General features: G+C 37.8%; 4 protein-coding genes across 27 annotated transcripts in view; 3 read left to right on the forward strand and 1 right to left on the reverse strand.

Moving 5' to 3' along the window:
• Positions 1–486: 486 nt before the first annotated feature.
• gnsb (glucosamine (N-acetyl)-6-sulfatase (Sanfilippo disease IIID), b) lies at positions 487–9,667 on the forward strand. The gene is made up of 14 exons (XM_056736356.1): positions 487–662; positions 1,089–1,289; positions 1,895–1,954; positions 2,061–2,264; positions 2,901–2,966; positions 3,494–3,592; positions 5,917–6,084; positions 6,910–6,992; positions 7,066–7,184; positions 7,272–7,375; positions 7,468–7,569; positions 7,730–7,840; positions 7,926–8,033; positions 8,734–9,667. Exons 2-14 carry the CDS (start codon positions 1,125–1,127, stop codon positions 8,881–8,883), a joined length of 1,539 nt encoding a protein of 512 aa, XP_056592334.1. The 5' UTR covers positions 487–662; positions 1,089–1,124; the 3' UTR covers positions 8,884–9,667.
• Positions 9,668–9,973: 306 nt separating this feature from the next.
• Positions 9,974–11,217, reverse strand: mrps24 (mitochondrial ribosomal protein S24). Its single transcript, XM_056736359.1, has 4 exons — positions 11,091–11,217; positions 10,828–10,896; positions 10,602–10,713; positions 9,974–10,472 (listed from the first exon to the last, which is right to left on the reverse strand). Exons 1-4 carry the CDS (start codon positions 11,139–11,141, stop codon positions 10,189–10,191), a joined length of 516 nt encoding a protein of 171 aa, XP_056592337.1. The 5' UTR covers positions 11,142–11,217; the 3' UTR covers positions 9,974–10,188.
• A 1,138-nt stretch (positions 11,218–12,355) lies between these two features.
• Positions 12,356–14,789, forward strand: nudcd3 (NudC domain containing 3). The gene is made up of 6 exons (XM_056736817.1): positions 12,356–12,710; positions 12,935–13,215; positions 13,348–13,480; positions 13,593–13,736; positions 13,890–14,078; positions 14,224–14,789. The coding sequence occupies exons 1-6, from the start codon at positions 12,513–12,515 to the stop codon at positions 14,332–14,334; spliced, it is 1,056 nt and encodes a 351-aa protein (XP_056592795.1). The 5' UTR covers positions 12,356–12,512; the 3' UTR covers positions 14,335–14,789.
• A 519-nt stretch (positions 14,790–15,308) lies between these two features.
• LOC130412000 (calcium/calmodulin-dependent protein kinase type II subunit beta) overlaps positions 15,309–20,978 on the forward strand; it is a 38,691-nt gene continuing 33,021 nt past the window's right edge. For all 24 annotated transcript variants that reach the window (XM_056737057.1, XM_056737082.1, XM_056737081.1 and 21 more), the window contains exons 1-2: positions 15,309–15,553; positions 19,795–19,889. In XM_056737057.1, coding sequence (XP_056593035.1) covers positions 15,492–15,553; positions 19,795–19,889 — 157 coding nt within the window. In that variant the 5' untranslated portion in view covers positions 15,309–15,491. The remainder of the gene's footprint in view (positions 15,554–19,794; positions 19,890–20,978) is intronic.

Genomic DNA, 20,978 nt, shown 5'->3' on the forward strand with positions numbered 1-20,978 from the left:
TACTAATATTACTTTTTTATTTCATTTAAATATCACATCATGAACGCATTGGTGTTTTGAGACGCTGAGCGCCCTCTTGTGAAACACATTTATCATGCAGGATTATAGAACAAAGTCCCTTTATGGAAAGTCTCCGCACTCGGCTGCCATATTTGCAACACTTCCGTGTAGCGCTTTTGGCAAAACAAGGCCATGTCCAATTTACTTCATTAAGATACGACTGATATCTGTAAAATGGCTCGTTAAGGCAACAATATGTCAGCATATTTTCGTCCAGAAATAAAGCCTGACAGAAAATGTACCATACATTTGGTTAAACTCAAATTGCGATAAAACACCAATCCCAGGTTGCTCCACAAGCACTCCACAAGATTCAGTGCAGAGCTCGACCAACTTTTTTGGCACTTTTACTGAAAAGCAGAACTTTTTTCGATCGAGCTCGTTCATTGCAACGTCTTGTTAATATATATGATCTTTGGCACGGCTTGAAAGGTTTCGGTGCGTCGCAAAACAGCTCCGGCTGGATACAGAGGCACGTCTCACAAGATCCGACTAAATGCCACATGTAACCTATCATACAGCAGTTACATAATAACAGCAATAAACAAACATTCTATCGCTTGTAATGTGGCACTTCATACAGGAGCAGCAGTCACAGAGGGGTATGTTTTATGGCTTCCCAGTTTAAACAACGCACTTTTAAAAAGAAATTTAAACGCGTGTAACACGTGATATTTAAACAGTAAAAACGCAAGGGTTATGACCTTTTCAATAAAGCACGTGGTCACACAACAAAAACACGCGTTCGTGTTTGTTAATTGTTAATTTTGTTTAAGCTAGAGAGATATACTTCCCCCACTTTGTTTCTTTATAAAACTATGTAAGTTATCCATGTGAAATATCTCTCCGTTAAACGATATTCCAGAGTTCCTAAAAGAATTCAGATTTATTTTGCTGTCGTATAGGGCCTATGATGTATCATCTGTGGATCAGCTGCAGTCATATGACTTTTAGTGTCTCACTTCCTTAAAGTTTCTCGGCCCATCCCACTCTTAATCGCTTTCGCGTGTCCGACTCGTTCTCTGCAGTCTATTAGATCGCAGGTTTCGGGGTGTTTTCGGGTCATGGCGAGCTCGTGGATCGGTCACTGGAGGTCCAGCGGAGGTGTTCTGACCATCTGTCTGTTCGTCACGTTGCTCACCTGCACGTTCAGGTGTTCAGACTGTGCAAAACGCAGCAATATCATTCTCATTCTCACCGACGATCAGGATATTGAGATGGGTGGAATGGTAAGTATACTTTAGTATATACTACAGTAACATGTTGGGTTCCTTGGCATACCATGTTAAATATTGAAGTACTAAAGTAATAGGGTTAATGTGCCATTAGTCATTTTGTTCAAATTGTATACCCTGTTGAATAAAACAGCATATGCTGGGTTAGGTAACGTTATATTTTTATGCTGGTTTGACCACCTTAAACCAGCACATGACCAGCAAACCGGCCTCAAAACAAACTAACAGGTTTTTTTCAACAGGGCCTGCGGTTATCATTTATTCGTCTTCATGTGGGTGCTAACATGTACGTGGGTCTTTCTTCAGTGGAACATAAAAGAAGATATTTTTAGAAATGTCTCAGTGGTTTTGTGTTCATACAATGGAAGTTAATGGACTTCAATGTTGTTTGGTTATCAACATTCTTCAAAATATCTACTTTTGTGTTCTCACGAATAAAGAAACTTGTACAGGTTTGATATGACATGTTTTTGTGACATGAACATTTTACAGGCCTGATATTAGTGTGAACTTTGACATCCTGTCAGCAGTGTAGTTGTCAGAGATGAAAAAAGATTCTGATGTACGACATCTCATCTCATTGAGTTCTGTATTCACAGACACCTATGAAGAAGGCCAAAGCTCTGATCGGTGATGCTGGAGTCACCTTCTCCAATGCTGTGAGTGGTCAGCCGTGAAGCAAAAACCTTCATTGAGTTAAGGCTCAACTAATATCTGTCAGTGACATATCACATACGGTGACATATGTTTGTGTTTTCTGTTCAGTTCACTGCCAGTCCTCTGTGTTGCCCCAGTCGCAGCAGCATCCTCTCAGGAAAATATCCACATAATCATTTAGTCAGAAATAACTCCATATCTGGAAACTGCAGCAGTGTAACTTGGCAGAAAGAGGCAGAACCCACTGCCTTTCCCGTGTATCTCAGCAAGATGCAGTACCAGACCTTCTATGGAGGAAAATACTTGAACCAGGTTTGACTTCATTTCTGTGGGTCTATAAATGTGTCTCTAGTATGAGAAGCAAACACAACTTTGTTAAATATTTGCGAAGCCTTCAAACCATTGAAATGGTCTCAGCCAAGAAAAATTGTCATCGGGAACTGGTGAGATGAATTGAATAAATCTCTATATATATATGTTAAGATCTTACAAGGTCAGCGTGTTTCAATTGAAAATCGCTAGGCTTGGAAAAATCCTTCTAAAGCATTTTTACCATATAAATATGATGAAATTATCAAAGTGAAATGCGCAGGTTTGTTTGATGTTTTGATGCAATTTCCACTGCAACCGTAAATTAGGGCGGGACATATCGAGTGGCTCCTCCCCCTTTTAAATTAACCATCACCGATGCTTTTTGGGGAAATGGTGAAATACGAAAAGTTTGAAGGGATTTATCTTAAGCATGAATTTTGTTAACATTTTGGAGCAGACTAGTTTCTATATCTCACCAAGTTATAACATGTTCACACTAAAAGCTTTAAAATTCATAAAGTAATTTTACAATAAAAATATATTTTTATTATGTAAATGCCAACGTATGTTTTTGACCGATTGTATGAGACTGTATGAGCTTTTTCCAATTAACTTAACCCGTGTTTGTGTGTTCAGTACGGTTCTAAAGAAGCGGGCGGTGTGGCTCATGTTCCTCCCGGCTGGGATCAATGGCACACTCTGGTGAGTCATGGGAACAGCATCAGACCCTCATCTTTATCTCTATATTGTTGTTTTACACTGTCAGCATCCCGTTGAAAAACATAAATGCAGAACTCTGTGTTTTATCACCGGGTCATGTGATCACATTACATGCTTTCCTCTACCTCATTGTTTAAAGCATAGCGCTAGCAACTCCAAGGTCACGGGTTCAATCCCAGGGATTGCACATACTTAGAAACAAATGTGTCGTTCATTTATATTACATTTATGCATTTGGCAGATGCTTTTATCCAAAGCGACGTACATAGCACTATCCTATACATTTGTTTCTAAGTATGTGCAATCCCCTGGGATCGAACCTTTGTGTTGTTAGCGCAATGCTCTTACCATTGAGCTACATGAAAGCTATGTATGATGATATGTAAGTTGCTTTGCATAAAAGCATTTAAAATGTAAATGTAGCAACAGCGCATCCAGTTTTAAGCATGTGATGGTTTAAACATTGACATGATCTATAAACCTGTGTCTTTTTCATTGTGTATCCACAGGTGGGGAACTCTAAATATTACAACTATACACTTTCTGTGAATGGAAAGGAGGAGAAACATGCCGATAGCTATGAAAAGGATTACCTCACTGACCTGGTGGTACGTATGATTTGCTTCAGGGATGTGATTTTTACAAAGAAACACGGATTTCCGTATTTTTTGACCTTGCTGGGATCACCCGCGTGACGGGAATGGGGGGTGGGGGCTTGGCCAACAGAATCCTATCTACGCTATCTACATTATGGACATGCTTGTTATAAATGCAGAGCAATCGCTTCATTCAGAACATAAATTTGTGAGTTATCTTAATGTATCCAGTGAGTCTGTGCAAAATAGACACCAAACACATCTGTTAGGGTAAGCAATAAAGTCATTTTGAATTAAGTGGGGAACTGAACGGCGTTTTGTTACGTATAGAGGTTGAAACTCGACGTAAACAAACAAGTAACTGTACATATCAGAAAACAATAATAGCAGTGGAGTGTGATCCTCCCAAGATGGCGGCGCCACTGCAACATGCAACATAGGGCTTTACATACTCTATACAGAAAATCCAGAGTTTGAAAGTTGAGACGTCTATATGATATGATTTAACATTATAACATTATAACATTTTTTTAACGCAATTTAATGGCTTGAAACTATACAAATGGTCAATCTAGTCAGTGTCTATATATAAATGTGTTAAAGTTTCCACTGAATGCATACATTAAAATGAACTAAAACTGCAACATGCAGCTTTTGCAAATACCTTTATTTCATGCGGATTAATGCGGACAAACGCAGTATGAACGACGTACATGCACCATCTAGTGGCTGTGTATGGAAGTCTCTTGAGGCCAAAATATTCTTTACTTTTTGTGTTCAAATATGAAATAGAATTGCTTATTACAATAACATTAAAAGTAGGTCTAATAAGAACCGCTCAAGGGGTGCCATTTGTCAGTGCCATGACATTAACATACGATATTAGAAATAACTATTTTATTAAATATTGTTTAGGTGACTGCTAAACTAGTAAACATTTGAACTGATATTTCCAAAATTACCAGTCAGAATTGGATAATTATAATAGTTTGTTTTTGTGTTGCCAAGTGAAAAATATAAATTTTATATATCTATCTACAGTATTTTTTTTGGGGGGGGTTTGGAGTTTTGTGAGGGCGCCTGCAGTCCTCCTTCTTTTTTTTTGGCCATGGCTGATCACATGCCTGATGCTTCTTAATCTATATTTATTGTGAAACATTTTAAATTAAAGAATAGGGTAAATGAATGACAAAGTATTTAAGGAGAAATAAACAGAAGTGCGTGTGAGGAGAGAGGATGGTGAAATCTGTCGCAAGAAAGTTATTTCATTTAGAGCTTTCATGATATCACATTTTCACAGGACGATTATCATGGCCAAAATAATACATGGTTATGTTTATTTACAAATATGTATTTCTACAATATAAAAAAATGCTCAAATTCATCTTTAGTTTTGTATAGTGACACCACTAATTACATTTTGATAAATGATCACGAAAATATTTTTTTAATTGGTGTAATGTAAATGGATGAATTGGTTATAAATCAGTAGGATTATTGGTAGCACTTTATTTTACAGTCCTGTTTCCCGTATACATACTGTGTATTTATTACAGGAAATATAATAACTAGGTACTTACCCTGAACCTACCCCTTAACCTAAACTTATACCATACCTTATGCTACCCAGTAATTTCTTAGATAAGAACACTGCAAGTACACTATAGATACACGTACTGTAAAATAAAGTGCAACCGGATTATTTATTATATATATTATTTGACATGTTGATGTTTAAGAGAAAACCATTTTGGAGAATGCTGAGAATTATGTTTTTTTTTGCATACATTTTAGGTTCTTTACTTCCTGGTAAATGTCAAAACAAGACATTTGACTAATTTCATGTCAGACTTGTTTTTCTTGCATTGAGCGTGCACTTTACAGGAAAGCATTATGACAAAATCATTTACCGTTGATGTTTAGGACCAGCTTCAACTGTTTCTTTTACTTTATGAATATAATACGACAGTTGTAGGAGATTCAGTGTTTGTACAAACATGTCAAACTGTGAGACACATGTTTTCATTCAGCTTCTTTGTATCAGTCAGACAAAGTAACCGTCACTGAGAACGCTATTATTGACCAAAGGTCTGGTGTCCTGAAGACAGATTAACATTAGTCCACTGACAATAGTGACTGTTCACATTTAATCTCTTTTTAATGCAATCTAAGATGACGAATCTGTGTGTCTGCAGCTTAAAATACGACCTGATAATATTTTCATAGTCATTTATCTTTTTGTACGTTTTGGTTTAAAAGCATGTTCCATTGTCTGAAGCCGTCTTTTCGATTTGGGGCATGCTGTTGTTAACTCCTGTCTTGTTTTTTTAAAACAGTTAAATCGGTCGCTGCATTTCCTGGAGGAGCGAAGCCCCATGTATCCGTTCTTCATGATGTTGTGTCCGCCGTCCCCTCATTCCCCCTGGACACCCGCTCCTCAGTATCAGAAGTCCTTTATTGACGTCAAAGCTCCACGTGACGGAAGCTTCAACAAACCCGGGAAGGTCATTTGCTCTTTCATTTGATCTTTAATAATGGGAAAGCATCCATTTATTTACATCATAGCCTTCATAGTTTTGTTATAGTAAACGTTTAGTCATCATGTTTCTTTGGAAGATTGAGACCCATTGGTTTTACCAAAGTGTTACTACAAATACAATGGTTAAATAGTAAGGTTTTTGCTACTATGGTTTTGCTACCAATGGGACCTAAAATGTTTAATGTTTGTAAGTGTATACTTCCTACACCCTTTAAAAAAAACTGCTTAAAAGGTTCTTCACAGCGATGCCATAGAAGAACAGTTTTTGGTTCCAAGAAGAACCATTCAGTCAAAGGCTGTTTAAAGAACCGTCACTTTCTTACTTTTTTACAATCCGAAAACCCCTTTTTGGCCACAAAATACCTTTTGTGAAAAGGAAAGATTCTTTATGGAACCAAAAGGTTCTGCTACAGTTCTATATATTTTAAGAGTAATACAATTCCTAGATACTACACTCTTAAAAAGGTGCTTCAAACGGTTCTTTGATGCCATATGACAACCTTTTGATGCCATATGACAACCTTCTTCAGATTATAAAAACGGTAAGAAAGAGTTGGTTCTTTAAAGAACCTTTGACTAAATGGTTCCTCGTGGAACCAAAAATGGTTCTTCTATGGCACCACTGTGAAAAACCTTATAAGCCCCTTTATTCCTAAGAGTGTATATTGTTTTTAAACCATAGCATAGTAGAATTAAAGGTATATCGCAATATTTACTAGTTTTTTTACTATAATATGTATAGAAGTAATTTTTTTTCTCATGTAAACTTGAGGGTTCCTGTGTGTTTCAGGACAAGCACTGGTTATTACGTCAGCCTGTGAACCCCATGCCCAATAGCACCATTGAATATCTTGACAATGCTTTCCGCGGCAGGTACAGAGAGCATTTTTACATTTGATTAAACATGCTGTGAAAGTAGTAAATAATGACGTGGTGTCTCTGACAGGTGGCAGACGCTTCTCTCTGTGGATGACATGGTGGAAGCAGTGGTGAAGAAACTGGACTCAATGAAAGAGTTAGAAAACACTTACATCTTCTACACTTCTGATCACGGCTATCACACCGGTGAGTCATCATCATCATCATCTTGTTGTCACGGTTTAATCCCACCTGTTTTCATAACATTATGTTTTCGTCTGGTGCGGTCTGCAGGTCAGTTCTCTCTGCCCATTGATAAGCGACAGCTTTATGAGTTTGACATCCGTATTCCTCTCTTGGTTCGGGGTCCGGGCATCAAACCCAAGCAAACGCTTCAGGTCAGCACACACGGATGGATGTCTCTGTGTATGAACACGCATGATTTGTGTGTTATATCTGTGTTTGTGTAACGTGTTTGAATGTTCATCAGTCTCCAGTGATGAATATAGATCTGCCTGTGACCATCCTGGACATCGCTGGAGTAAATCTGTCCGCCGTGAATATGGACGGACAGTCTTTTCTTCCACAGATGGTGAGTGAACGGGAACAGCCCATGTTTCTTATCAATCACACTATTCTTTAACTGTTTATTGTTTTAATACCGTATATTTTTCTGTTGCTTTTAATCTATTTCAAGACATCATATCTCACACATTTTATTTTTACAAATGTGTCACGTTTTCTTTGTGAAGGCTCCATCGTTGCGTAACGGCACCGAACGTCCGTTCTTTCTGGTGGAGCACAACGGTGAGGGATATTCCTCTAAAGATCCCAGCTGCCCTAAACTCGGCCCTGGATTAGCTGTAGGTGTTCGGTGAATGATCTGGTGTCAGTTATTGTTCTCTCGGAGTTCTTTGATGTATTGAGCACTGCTTTGTTTCTCTACAGCAATGTTTCCCGGACTGCGTGTGTGAAGATGCTTTCAACAACACATATGCTTGTGTGAGGACACTGAAAGATGGAAACCTGCAGTACTGTGAGTTTGCAGATAATGAGGTGAGCCATCCGGTCATTTGTAAGTTTAGTTTCACTTCCTCTTTGTGCATTAGATCACATGTTCTTAGTCTTTTAGGTGGTCATCCTTGTTTGAGAGATGCTCATCTTAAAATTGAAAAACATCTAAATTATAAACGCCCAATTTAAAGACAGTAGATGTAATATTATAAATCTACAATTAGATTCTGTTAAATGTATTTATTATGTTTAATTATCAGTTAGTTGTTTATTTACTTCTTTTTTAAATAATAAAAAATATTTATTTAATTAGTACTTTTTATTTACTTTAATTTAATGTTTTATATAATATAACGTTTTTATTTGAATAAAATGTATTTACTTATATATTTCAACGTTATTCTATTATTTGATATGTATATATATAAATAAAATGTATTAGAAAAACTAATAATAGCATCACAGTCCTGGAGAAACAAGCAATGCTACAGTGAAATAACTAAAGAAGCTGTGCAACTTCATCTGTGCTTTTCTTCTAAGTTACTCTAGGATTTAGTTTGAGACATTTAATATTGTTTAAATATTATACAACTGTGGCGAAACGTAGGAATGATACTTATAATTATTCCCCAGGTGATGAATGATAGAACATTGACAGCCAAAAATCTATTTGAATTCAAACGGTCTCATGCTTCGTGTGATCAAACTGACTGTCACTCATTTTTCTCTGGATCTCTTTCAGTCATTCGTGGAGGTGTACAACCTGACGTCTGATCCCCATCAGCTGGAGAACATTGTGAAGAAGGTTGACCCTGCTCTGTTACAGAGCATGAACCAAAGACTGATCAAGCTGCAGTCGTGTGTGGGAGACAGCTGTCGAAACATCAAATAAAACTGTGAGCATCAGGGGACGGGCCGGATCCCAACCCAACAGAGAGATTAGTGTTTCTGTCATCTATCTGGTTGTCCACGTAATTCTTCTGAAATTCATTAGGTCATCCTAAAATCCAAATGTTGCAATTGATGTACTCGCCCTCATGCCCACACAAGAAACGTTGTTTTTGTTAAGAGCGACACGAGGGTGAGTTAGTGTTTTCTTTTTGGGGTGAACTGTTGATCCTGATCTTGTGAAGTCATGCATACTTCCCTTCTTTAAATGTGAATGTACGTACAGTATGATTCTGATCATTAAGATGCAACGTTATTCTTTCTGGGCTGTCATACAGCTACAGAGAACCAGTTGAACTTGTCATCAGACTCGCTTTAATACTATCTTTCATGTGTTGTTGTCTCTTTGAGCACTTTTACCTTCAATGAAAGCTTAAACCAAATCTTGTCATGTGCTGAATATACTACCATCAAACACATATTTCACCTCGTGTTTTAATAATCTGCTTCTCTTATGGTTTGACATGTTGTCGCATGGTTGTTTTATTACATTTTCTTCATGCTGTGAATCGAAGCGTAGCTTCACATCCAACCCCTGACACCTGATGTTATCATTTTTAAATGGACTGTGCTTCATAAAGGGAATGGTCTGATATTTATGGGAATTTTCCCATTTTGCAGTCTTTGATTTTAGCTTTAATGATTGTGACTTTTGCACTACACCCGTGTCCGTGCCTTTGTACAATACAGATGTCTAATTTTGAATAATCAATAAATTTACAAACGAACTAGGTTTATATTATCTTATTTATTGCACTTTTAAACGTATTTAATGTGCTGCTCAAGATAAAGAGATCAAGTCTAGATGAAATAAAAATGACCTCATGAAATAAAAGTTTCTCTCTGCATTGTAGATGTTATTCCAACAACAAATATCTCCTGAAATATCTGTTTTCACTTGGAAATACAGTACATCACATATTTCAGAAGAACAGTGGGTTGCAGATTTTAAGGTTGCTACAAGTAGTTAGATCTCTGTTGAACTTCAGCCTTCTGTAACATGCATAACAGTTAAAAAAAAACACAAAATACAATTATTCCATGATAAATTTATTAACAACAACGTCAATCACTAGTATTTTGATAGTATAATTTGAAATTGTACAGATATACACATTGTACAGATGCTTGTTTGACCCTCATTTGAATCTTTAACGTGCATACATTTCCAAATATGCAAAACTCATTCAACATGCACTTTTAAACACACACACAAAGATGACATTACAGAAATCCAGCACACACGGTCTCAGAGATATTTGTAGACCACTTTCTCTTCCACCGTCTGCACCTCCATTTTAACCGGACACTTGTAAAAATGAGAGAGCAGTTCCTCTGTGTACCCAATGAGAAAATAGAATTTTGGTGGCAAGAGTTTCTGGATCATCACGGCACAAATGACCAGGATGTTGCCTCTGCGTTTTATCACCAGTTCATCAGCCAAACAGCCGTGAAATGTGCCGTACATGAATCTTCTGATGAAGAGGTCCTCCACGACCCTATCAGCCGCTCCGCCTACACCTTCAAGATTACCTGTGATATTAAAAAATATGTTATGAACTTGCCACAGTGACAATCCTATTGTTCTGAACCCAATGGTGATAGTTGTTAGATCAAACCTTCAGAAACTGAATGTGATATAAAACATAGACTGGTTCTTACTGGTGTGTTGTGAGAGCCAGCCCTTTCTGTGGCCAATGTGATGAGGATGATACGCCTGTTCATAAGTCAATGGTCTGTCACCTTTACCTACTCGAATACGAGCTGCACGGTTCTGCCAGAGAGAAGTGAAATGAAATAATACGTTCTGATAGATTCTTATTTCATACATAAAAGGGAAATTACACCATGAAAGAGCCCATTAAATATTGTGAGTGGGATTAAACACCTTTAAACAAGCTGCAGTGGAATGAATATTCCTGAGACAGGCAGCTGAAGTTAACTGGCTGGTTACCGCCTGCAAAAACAGAATTAAATAAATGACATTATACATGTAAGTTTAACATGATTTCCACATGGGCTACTTGATGTTCGGTCGCAGTCTATTTACATTTTTATAACAATTTTGTTATATTCCTCAGAAATGTAAGATTAGGTAGATCCTAGATAACAGAATAGCTGAGAGATTACAGAAATATAATGAAATCTTACCGACAAGAATTTTGTGTGTCTTATCAAGGGCGCCGCCATGTTTAGTGCCATAAACTGCGCGAGAGTATTAGCGCATTACTGCCACCTACCACCTTGGGGCGATATTACATAGATGATAAAAAAAGTAATTATAACTTACATATTTATAACGTAAAATAAAATTATAGAAACGTTATTATATTATACGCTTTCACAAATATATTTTTAAATGTCATATATAACTGAACAATATAGGCTCGTTTAAAAATAAAAATTTTTAATAGCAAATAATGAATATTCAGTACAAAAAATATTACGATATTATAAGCACAATTGGAATGCAATAAAAACATAACAAATATTATTTCATTATAGCACAAGCGTGTTATTTAAATAAACAAATTGTAGCCATGTAAAAATACATTTGTAATAGTAAATAATTAAAACAGAAATAAACAGATGAATAAATAAATATGTTTTACGGAAACAAAACCTCGGTGGATTTGTAGATTTATAATTTTAAATTCGCAAAAGGACTCTTGTTTTGTACAGATCCTACAGGAAGTGTGTAATCTCGAAGCTTCTCTCAATTATATTTTTAAATGTCATAAATAACTGAACAATATAGGCTCGCTTAAAAATAAAAAACATGTAATAGCAAATAATTAATATTCAGTACAAACAATAATACGATATTATAAGCACAATTGGAATGCAATAAAAAAAAAAAAAATATTATTTCATTATAGCACAAGCGAGTTATTTAAAGAAACAAATTGTAGCCATGTAAAAATACATTTGTAATAGTAAATAATTAAAACACAAATAAACAGATGAATAAATAAATATGTTTTACGGAAATAAAACCTTGGTGGTTTTGTACATTTATAATTTTAAGTTTGTAAAAGGACTCTTGTTTTGTACAGATCATACAGGAAGTGTGTAATCTCGAACCTTCTCTCAATTATATGTAATATATAACGGAACAATATAGGCTTGTTTAAAACTAAAAAAAATGCAATAGCAAATAATTAATATTCAGTACAAACAATATTACGATATTATTAGCTCAATTGGAATTCAATAAAAATAACACTAATATTATTTCATTATAGCACAAGCGTGTTATTTAAAGAAACAAATTGTAGCCATGTAAAAATACATTTGTAATAGTAAATAATTAAAACACAAATAAACAGATGAATAAATAAATATGTTTTACGGAAATATATATATATTTTTTACATTTATACTTTTAAGTTTGTAGAAGGACTCTTGTTTTGTACAGATCATACAGGAAGTGTGTAATCTCGAAGCGTTTTCTCGAAGGTCTGTTGTTGTACGAGACGATTCCCCGCGTCTCGTGTGTTTTTTATGTGTCTAGAAATCATATTGATGTGAGAGAAGTTAAAGCAGCTTGAGGACACATTTGAGTCGCTCGTCATGTCTTCTCCAGTGGAAATGACGGAGCTGTACGACAACGCGCTGCTCGGGATCCTGCAGCATGTGGGAAACATTCAGAGTTTCCTGCAGGTTTATTTTGGTTTCCTCTACAGAAAGACGGACTTTTATCGCCGCCTGAGCGGCCCCAACGACCGCATGGGCTTCCCACCAGGAGTCGCTGAAAAAATGGTTTTCAAGGTAACGTTACCTGATGTAGAGACTTCAGAGAGATTGAGTTTTTGATTCAGTAAAGTGACGTTACCCTGACTGTACGGTTTTACCTGATGTCATATATGATGTCATATGCTTCTTATTCAGTAAGGGTATGTTAAGTCTACACTCAAAAAATTAACCATGGTTTTACTATAGTAATTTACTAATATAGAGACTTCTATATAAATGTCTTCTTTTTTTTTCTTCAGACATTTAAGTTATTTGAAAAGCTGGCTGATGAGGACAGAGAGAAAGCAAGCAGACGTCTGGAGGAGTGCAAATCGGCGCCTCCTGTAGTACAAGAGCTGGAGGTTCAGTCAGAGCAGGAGGTTGAAGCTCCTGTAGAAGAGAGGATTACAGAGGAGTCCACACCTGTCACAACAACAGCACCAGAGACCGATGGAGAGACGCCACACAGCAGTCACCCAGAACCTACAGTAGACATGAAAGCACCTGGAGACACAACGATGGATTCCAGTGCGGCTGCATCGTATGTGTGTTTTTCAGACCATGTGCCCTAAAAGATACTCTCTATGCTTATTTGATACAGACTACATCAAAATCTTTGAAGACTATCCATCGTGCAATTGTTTGTAAATTTGTATTTATGTGTACTGTTTAGAGGGCACGACACCATTCAGGCCGACCCAGACAGTTACAACGGTGCGGTTAGGGATTCTTACACCTGGTCGCAGGACTACACAGACGTGGAGGTTCGAGTGCACGTCCAGCCTGACATCGTTAAAGGCCGACAGGTGTGATTTACCTCCTTATGTATTTCACCGTATTACAGTCTGGCTGCACTCATGTTTATGGTCTCAGTCATCCATTAAAAACAATCTTTCTACTCCCTGCTTTCGCGTGCAGGTGTCTGTGGACCTGCAGCCGGGGAGAGTTCGTGTAGCGGTGAACGAGAGAGGATCGCAGAGGGTCCTGATGGAGGGAGAATTCACGCACAAAATCAACACGGAGAATACCCTGTGGAGTTTGGAGCCCGGCAAATGTGTGCTGGTACAGAATCTGTTTGACCCGCCAATTCAATTGACCCTACCTTCGTGATAAATATAACAGCTCCTTTAAAGTTATTTGCATTTTAATTCTTTGATGTGTGTGCTCAGGTGAAGTTGTAGAGAGTATTAGTGGTAACTTGGTATTTTCTCCCAGCTTTCTTTGAGTAAAATCGGGGAGGTCTGGTGGAGCGCTGTATTGAAGGGTGAGACAGAGATTGATGTGAACCAGATCAACAGGGAACGCTCCATGGCAACCGTGGATGAGGAAGAGCATGCCGTGCTTGACCGCCTAACATTTGATTACCACCAAAAACTCCAGGGCAAACCACAGAGTCACGAGATGGTGAGTTTATCACTTAAAATAAATACATGTGTGTGCAGCACGTCTGAAGGGTTCACATTGAAGGTTCTCTGGGTCATCTTTTCCACCTTTTTAATGAGATGACTATCTAGATGTCTCATTGATAGAGGTTTTCCCTGTATTTCAGAAAGTTCACGATATGTTAAAGAAGGGCTGGGACGCTGAAGGATCTCCTTTTAAAGGACAGGAGTTTGACCCCTCCGTCTTTAACATCCCACCTAGTGCTGTTCAGTTTTGAGACACAGTCGAGTACACACATCAACGGTGACAGTTTCTTGCAATGCTAGAGAACAAACAACAACTTTGTTTCCACTGCAAACCTTCTAATGGACACTTTAACTGTTGTCTGAAATATTACAGCTAATGTACGGTGTTAGGCCAGTTGTCATTTTCGATTTTGAGTGTTTTATGAAATAAAGTAATTATGTCTGCCCAGTTTCTTACAAGAGATGCAGAGCTTATTATTTGTTTGTTGTTTTTAAAGGCGTTTCCTTAAGATTGAGTAGAAACCATCACAAATATGTCAGTGGTGTCTTGTCAGATTTTTAAGACTTTTGTCTTATAGCCAATTGCGTAGATTCACAGATGAGGGTGGGAACTCTTTCAAGTGTTATGTGAGATATTATTTTCCCCTCATTTGCGTCAAAGTTTTGTTCAACATCTGTGACTGAATCTATTAAAACGTTTTGCAAACACTGAGACTATTGTCTTTTCTTGTCTAGTGAGAAACCACAAGTAAAATGATAATATGATTTTTAAAAGCTGTTCGGCGAAGCTTAAAACACGTTTATTGCATTAGATAACTAAACAGAGTTCTAGTTATGTGAAACATAAAGACAAAATTATGTTCTTATTTCACACCTTGCATTTAACTTTATTTAAAATGCACGTTTTGTTTACATGTTATGATGCTATAGCAACTTTATCAGTTTTTATTTTATTAACCTTGATGACTAATATTGTGTTAATACTTTAGAAATGATAATGTTGCAAATAATGTCAGTAACTTGCTCATCTTAAGGAAAGCAAGTCATATACCTCTTGAATGGCATCAGGGTGAGCAAATGATGAGTTAAGTGTCATTTTTGGACGAGCTTTTCTTTAAAACGCCAAGACGTTGCAGGTGCAAAGCTCCGCCGCGCCCTCTGCCGGTGAGATGAGGCATCGTCGCGTCACACAGCGGAAAACCAACATACTGCAGCTGAACGGCGCATTCGGTGAGAGGTTGGGAAGGCAGTCGGCTCTGCTCGTTGGAGAACCTCTCCTGCACTCGAACCCACAGCCACACTCGAGTTTTATCCTCCAAACCCCACAGTTCGGACTCGGAGACACAGAAGCGCGCTGGAAGACGGCTCGGATATCGACACGAAGCAGGCAAACGCGGAGGGCTGAGAAATGGCAACGACAACCTGTACGCGCTTTACCGACGAGTACCAGCTTTACGAAGAACTTGGAAAGTACGGTTGTGTTTCTACTTTGCATGTTACGTAATGTCATATGTTGCTTTAACGATGGAGGTTCAAACGAAACGTGGACAGAGAGCTCGTGAGGAAACATAACAGTACTGAGTGTAACTATATATGCAGTTTCTGGTAGTAAACGTGAGGAATCTGACAGGATCGTGCATATTTTTGGGGGCACGTTTCATGCAAAATGCATAGATCAGTTAAGATCAGGAAACATTTGGTCCTGTAACATCATCTCTCACTATAATTGTAAAGTGGACAGAGAGATACACTGTAGCGGTTGTTCTACTGCTGTTATTGGGAGTTTAAAGGTGTCGATGGGTTTGATACTTTGTATCGCTCAGTGATGTGACGCTCGCTACAATGTATCAAACTGTTTCCCGCCACGAGGGAAGGGTCATTCTGTCCCGTGACATTTGGAGCTGTCAGAGCGGCTGTTTGCTGTCTTTAATGTGTGTGCGGGCGCGTGTGCGCTGAACATGCCTGCAGCCTGACGTTAGGACATTATTTTACTCTCTCTGTCTCTCTCTCTCTCTCTCTCTCTCCCTCTCCCCCCTCCCTCAGTCACTCCTCCTCGCAGTATTGCGTTTCTTTTTGCATGTAATCTTGAATTATTAAAACATTTATCACGGATAATCTGTTAACATCTAACATCACGAATAACATCTCTTCAAGTAAAAAATAACAACACGTTTTTTCGACATTTTAAATAAAAAAATATTTAACGTGCTTCCGTCAATTCTGTAAATGTAGGGCTGAGGGAGGGAAAAAAGCATTTTTTATATTACACTTGTGTGACATTTCACAGTGTGTGATCTTTGCTATACTGAATGTTTCACCACATCCTCCGTTTGTGGTGAAGTCAAGCGTACTGTCTATCTACTTGACCATATTTAACATTTTCTTCTTATTTTTATTGTTCATTTGCAAAATGCAGATATTTTCATCGCTTCTTTGGAGAGTTCAGAAATGTGTCTGTTTGTCGTGTAGTAATGTTCATCCGTGTTGTTGAGAGATATGTCTTGCCAAAAATAGAGGAAGAAAATCATCATGAGGTTCATTGGAGTTCCATGTAAACAGCATGATAGTGGAATTTGGTAATCATTCAGCATAATGGTATATATATATATATATATATATATATATAACCATAAAGTATATACTATGTATTTATATACCGTATATTTATAGTGTAAATACAGTGATAATAAGGATGTTAGTATTCTCAACACAAGGCTGAACACTAGCTGATGTGGCCAGCAAAAACTGGTGTGATGGTGAAGACGTTAATGTCTTTGCACAGGGAAGCGTTCTGTAAGTGCACAGTCCAGTAAATCACTCCAAATCTCCTGTGAGACCGGTTCAGACGTTAATGAATCTACACGTTTACTATCAGACAGATCTCAGATTTTGCCAGCTCTGAGCGTTGACCCGGTCAGTGACAGCTCATCACCACAACCTTTCTTGACCTTCTGTTTTATCATAATTTAAGTTTCTGTTCCACTTTGGAGTTTCAAAGTGTTCTGTCACTCTGACTACTTGTCTGCAATGTTTTACATAATTCTGATGTTTAATGTTCACGAATGTTAACCATAAAATAAATTATGGTGCTTGCCTAGGCAGCAGAGTTAAAGGGTAAGTTCATCCCAAATTTTTTTAGGCCCGATTCACATTTCACGTCTAAAACCACGCGGCAAACGCTAGCTGCACTGTGTTAAACTTTTTTCCCAAAGTGCCTGGACTTTACACTCTCCTGGCGTCTGTCGTCGCTAAGCAACCATCGACCACAATAGCCTTTTAGACGAGGAGGTAAAAACAAAGTATCTATGGATTATATGCACTGAAAATACCTTGCAATAACTGATCATCTGTGTCTCCATCTTCTTTGAGCTTGTCTATATTGGCTGGTTGGTTCTGTCACATGACCTGCGGTGCGCTTGCGGCTGTCTGAAAAGTTGAGATTTTTTCATCTCGATGCGGCGCCAACCTGCCTGAACAAAATATACGTATACGTCGGGACTGCGTCGCCCCCTATCGATAAGATGTGAAATGTGAATCGGGCCTAACTCACCCACATACATGTTGTTAAACATGTTGTGAGACCTCCCGGCGTCTTCAGAGCACAAATAGAGATATTTAGGTGACATCCCAGAAATTTCCAGGCCTTCTAATAGACATAATGGTTATAGTTGTTGTCAAGGTCCAGAAAAGTACTCATGACATCATTAAATTGGTTCATCTGCTCAAAGTGGACAAGTTGAATATTTTTAATCGGCAAGATACTTTATATGGGAAAAACAAACCAAAGTAACGACTTTAATAGATGCACTTTGACTCCTTTTGTGGTAAAAAAAGTGCAAGTCTTACACAATATCGAAATCATCTACATTTTGCAAAGATCAGCTTATATACAGTGTGCGTCTTCTTGTAAACTCAGAGTTGCGCTTCCTGGTTGTCAATCAGAATGCCAGCGTGTGCCCCCACAAATTGCGCATGGGTTGAAGTGCTCTCGTGAACCTGGACCATAGACTGACATGACAGATGAGAATATATCTATCTATCTATCTATATATATATATATATATATATATATATATATATATATATTTGAAGTCGTTATTTTGGTTTGTTTTTAAAGCATTCTCGTCTTTAAAACTTTAATTGGCCCACTGTGAGCGGATGGACCAATAAACAATGTCTTTATGTCTTTTCTGGACCTTGACAACAACTTTGACCATTATGTCTATGAGGAGACATGGAAATCTCTCGGATGTCACCTAAATATCTTATTTGAGGTCTGAAAGCATGTTTAGCGTCATGTGGGTGAGTAAAAAATCACACAAATTTAATTTTGGGATGAACTTACCCTTTAAGGTTCATTCCCTGCTGGACAAACAGGTAAAAATGATATCAGATTGAAATACAGACAGACTGCAGGAACAAAAGAAGAACCCAAGCCAAAAATCTAAAAAGCATAGCAGAGGTTAATAGTCTCTGATACTCGATGAGCGATGGCAAACATCTCGGAGGCTTCCTTCTTCCTGTCGCTAGCAAAGCCAATGAGGCGCAGGTGATCTGCCCGAGGTCACAGAGGGGCATATATCTGTTTTTATCACATGTTATCATCGCATGGGTGTTTCCAAGGGCAATTTGAGCCTGTGGGTCTGTGCCCGTTTTCAGGGGGGTTGTGCGTGGGCAGTCGTAACAGATCTACTTTAGAGTTGCTGCTGTTTAAGACACGCCAAGTGCATTGTGTAACTGTAACAAGGTGCGCTAAAATAAGCCTGTATTGAATTACATCAGAGGATTGTCACTGCTGTAATGCACTTCTTTTTTTCTAGAGCCTCTTTATGTCTATTTTCAGTCAGGGCATGATTTACATTTTGTTCCCTGGCTGTTGTTTTAGTGTTTTGTCAGGTGAAAGTGTGTGCGTGTGTGTGTGTGCGTGCTGTTCTATTGATACTTGGGCATCATACACTTGCCTATTGGATTTTCTGTTTTGATCTGATTTGTTGTTCTGGTATCTATATCATAGATATTGGAAGATCCTATATTTGTGTCTGATTTTAGGGATTGGGGTATTCACTTTGCAATGTCAATCACTATGTAACGATTAACTCTGCTCACAATGCGATGCTATTCACGATACTGATCTCACTATACGATTCATTCACAATTTCCTTTGCATGTGCTGAGACAAATTTGAAATGAACAACTTCCCTTTTATTATTTTCTCAAATGCTGCACATTTCTTTGTAAGACAAAAACATATTTTATGTCAAATAACAAAAATAAACAGCAATTTTAAAATAAATTCCAAATCAAAGGAATTATACAAAAATATCTTTAAAATAAATAAACAGAACCTTTGTCGGTGCTTATCTTGGATTTTTTACATTTAAGAAATATCAGCATATCCACGTTTTCCAAGTTTGCATTGAACACAGCTGCCCCTGCTGTTCAAAACATGAATTGCAATTCAAATAACATCTCAACCGGCTTGAATCATCACATATTTTAATCTATTTTTAACCGGCTCATGGTGAATCATTACATCCCTATCAATCACCCTTACTGTATGTTCTTCCAAACCCGTATGATTTATTTGCCATCATTGAACAAAAAATAAGACCTTAAGCAAAATATGCGAGCCTTAACTGTATTATTTCTTGTTTATCTTCACTGAGAATGTGCTGATCCTCAGAGATTTTCTTCTTGTGTTTTTTTCTCAGGGGGGCTTTCTCAGTCGTGCGACGTTGCATCAAGCTGTGCACAGCCCAGGAGTTTGCTGCCAAAATCATAAACACCAAAAAGCTCTCGGCAAGAGGTAAATCAATCCTGCTCAAAAATGTTTTGGGGAATGCGGTTGGTGTGGAATGAATCGAAACTCAGTTCTGTATAACCCTTACAAATACAATTCTTTCTATCACGATAATATAGTCACTACAGTTTGTGTTACTACTGTGAAATCATTACTGTAAGCAGCTATACAATAAGAAGTTGCTGTGGTGAAAGGGTGTTTTTGATGAATGAATAAGTCTGGTGAAGTATATATAGACGTCAGTGCTTTGTTCTGGTGCCATGTGATATTTCAGGAGAAGGGTGTTTGTGTGTTTTGAGAAGTGTTGGCACACACGCGGAACTGAGATGATCAACAGGTCAAGAGAGGCAGTCTGACCATTTGGTGCAGTTCAGACTGCGTGTCTGTGTGTCCCACACGCCAAGAGCATGACACACATGTCACCGACATAGACGAGCACAAGGAGATGCAAACACACGCGTGCACGGGTCTTTGAAATGTCATATATATCATTTCAATTGTTTATTTTTTCACTTCATCTCAAATTACCATTGTGAAAATAATGTTTATTGAAATGTAGAATTGCTCCACACTGACCCGTTTTTGAAATATGTTTCTTTCGCATTACAAAAACTTTGAATAGGTAAAATGTGAGGTGGAAACACCGGTGCAGAGGGGCTTTAAAAGCAGAAAAAAGCATGCATGCAGATCTACTTTGTGTTCGACAGTTTACGAACTGCATTTGTGCTGAAGCTGTGGTGCCTTCAAGTGGAAAAAGTTCAGATTGAAGCTTCATCACCGCAACTTTTGATTTGATTCAGCGTGCAACCACATCTGACACCTGTTGTCCCCTGAACACCCATTTGACAATCGGTTTTAGTGAGACATGAGAGTGGCATGATGTTCAACTTCTCATGATTAAATCTTATAAAATGTGCGAAGGCTGTGTGTAGCGGACCCCGTCTGAATTATAATGGAAACTTTACTGATGATCTTTAGATTATTGTACATCACGCACGCATTTAAGTATATTTATAATATTTTATCTGATATTTTTGTCATATTTTATACATGCATTTTACACATCCCCTTTGGGGGGGGGCTTATAAACCGTAA

The sequence above is a fragment of the Triplophysa dalaica genome, chromosome 22, assembly GCF_015846415.1.
Source record: "Triplophysa dalaica isolate WHDGS20190420 chromosome 22, ASM1584641v1, whole genome shotgun sequence".
NCBI lineage: Eukaryota > Metazoa > Chordata > Actinopteri > Cypriniformes > Nemacheilidae > Triplophysa > Triplophysa dalaica.

Coding starts and splice junctions, on each gene's coding strand:
- nudcd3 (XM_056736817.1), top strand. CDS start 12,513: ATGTCTTCTCCAGTGGAAATGACGGAGCTGTACGACAACGCGCTGCTC. Junction 13,481..13,592: donor ACATCGTTAAAGGCCGACAG/GTGTGATTTACC, acceptor TTTCGCGTGCAG/GTGTCTGTGGACCTGCAGCC. Junction 13,737..13,889: donor AGCCCGGCAAATGTGTGCTG/GTACAGAATCTG, acceptor ATTTTCTCCCAG/CTTTCTTTGAGTAAAATCGG.
- mrps24 (XM_056736359.1), bottom strand. CDS start 11,141: ATGGCACTAAACATGGCGGCGCCCTTGATAAGACACACAAAATTCTTG. Junction 10,714..10,827: donor CCACTGCAGCTTGTTTAAAG/GTGTTTAATCCC, acceptor TCTCTCTGGCAG/AACCGTGCAGCTCGTATTCG. Junction 10,473..10,601: donor CTGGCTCTCACAACACACCA/GTAAGAACCAGT, acceptor TTAATATCACAG/GTAATCTTGAAGGTGTAGGC.
- gnsb (XM_056736356.1), top strand. CDS start 1,125: ATGGCGAGCTCGTGGATCGGTCACTGGAGGTCCAGCGGAGGTGTTCTG. Junction 7,185..7,271: donor TGATCACGGCTATCACACCG/GTGAGTCATCAT, acceptor TGCGGTCTGCAG/GTCAGTTCTCTCTGCCCATT. Junction 7,570..7,729: donor AGTCTTTTCTTCCACAGATG/GTGAGTGAACGG, acceptor TTCTTTGTGAAG/GCTCCATCGTTGCGTAACGG.